This window comes from Habropoda laboriosa, unplaced genomic scaffold (genome assembly GCF_001263275.1).
Source record: "Habropoda laboriosa isolate 0110345459 unplaced genomic scaffold, ASM126327v1 scaffold6078, whole genome shotgun sequence".
In the NCBI taxonomy this organism is placed as follows: domain Eukaryota; kingdom Metazoa; phylum Arthropoda; class Insecta; order Hymenoptera; family Apidae; genus Habropoda; species Habropoda laboriosa.
Window position 1 is genome coordinate 27,268 of NW_017105962.1, and position 1,246 is coordinate 28,513.

Consider the following 1,246-nt stretch of genomic DNA (forward strand, 5'->3'; position numbering starts at 1 on the left):
TATTTATATATAAAAATAAAAAGTAAAAAAGAATATATTTCTGCAGTGTTTTCATGTCCACGGAGACCAAATATAGGACGTGAAGGCAGGCAAATTGTTTTAAGAGCTAATCACTTCCAAATTGCAATGCCACGTGGTTTTGTGCATCATTATGATATTAATATTCAACCTGATAAATGTCCTCGTAAAGTTAATAGGGAAATAATAGAAACAATGGTTCATGCATATGGTAAAATATTTGGAACTCTTAAGCCTGTATTTGATGGCAGAAGTAATTTGTATACAAGGGACCCCTTGCCTGTTGGTGCTGACAAAATAGAATTAGAGGTAAGTATAATAAGTAACAAAAATTTTATAATTTCGTTTGGATTTACTTTCTCATAATGTATCTTTGTAGGTAACACTGCCTGGTGAGGGTAAAGACAGAGTTTTTAGAGTGGTAATTAAGTGGGTGGCACAAGTTTCATTGTTTGCTTTGGAAGAAGCTTTAGAAGGACGTACAAGACAAATTCCATATGATGCTATAATTGCTTTAGATGTTGTAATGAGGCATTTACCATCTATGACATATACTCCAGTAGGTAGATCATTCTTTAGTACACCAGATGGATACTATCATCCATTAGGTGGTGGCAGAGAAGTTTGGTTTGGTTTTCATCAGTCAGTTAGGCCATCGCAATGGAAAATGATGCTAAATATTGATGGTAAATATAGAATATATTAAGATATAAAGTAAAAGTTATGTTGATTTCTCATGTATTTGTGATTTATGTTATAGTATCTGCAACTGCATTTTACAAGGCACAACCTGTCATAGAATTTATGTGTGAAGTATTAGACATTCGTGATATAGGTGACCAAAAGAGACCTTTGACAGATTCTCAACGAGTTAAATTTACCAAAGAAATTAAAGGACTTAAGATTGAAATTACTCACTGTGGAACTATGAGACGAAAATACAGAGTGTGTAATGTTACACGTAAACCTGCCCAAATGCAATCGTAAGTGTATGTAAAAAGCAATTACAATGTTCATTTAAGTTCATATTCATATATTCATTGAAAATTTTAGATTCCCATTACAATTAGAAAATGGACAAACAGTTGAGTGCACAGTTGCAAAATATTTCTTAGACAAATATAAAATGAAATTACGTCATCCATATCTTCCATGTCTTCAAGTTGGACAAGAACATAAACATACTTATTTACCACTTGAGGTTTGTTGAGTATAGTATTTCTTATAT

The 1,246-nt window shown here is 32.2% G+C and overlaps 1 protein-coding gene across 1 annotated transcript in view; it reads left to right on the top strand.

The window, feature by feature from the left end:
* Nucleotides 1-1,228, top strand: part of LOC108578278 (protein argonaute-2) — a 10,511-nt gene extending 9,283 nt beyond the window's left edge. Inside the window, exons 4-7 of the mRNA XM_017941577.1 lie at nt 47-327; nt 398-704; nt 779-1,001; nt 1,072-1,228. Of these exons, the coding sequence (XP_017797066.1) occupies nt 47-327; nt 398-704; nt 779-1,001; nt 1,072-1,228 (968 nt within the window). The remainder of the gene's footprint in view (nt 1-46; nt 328-397; nt 705-778; nt 1,002-1,071) is intronic.
* Nucleotides 1,229-1,246: the final 18 nt, after the last annotated feature.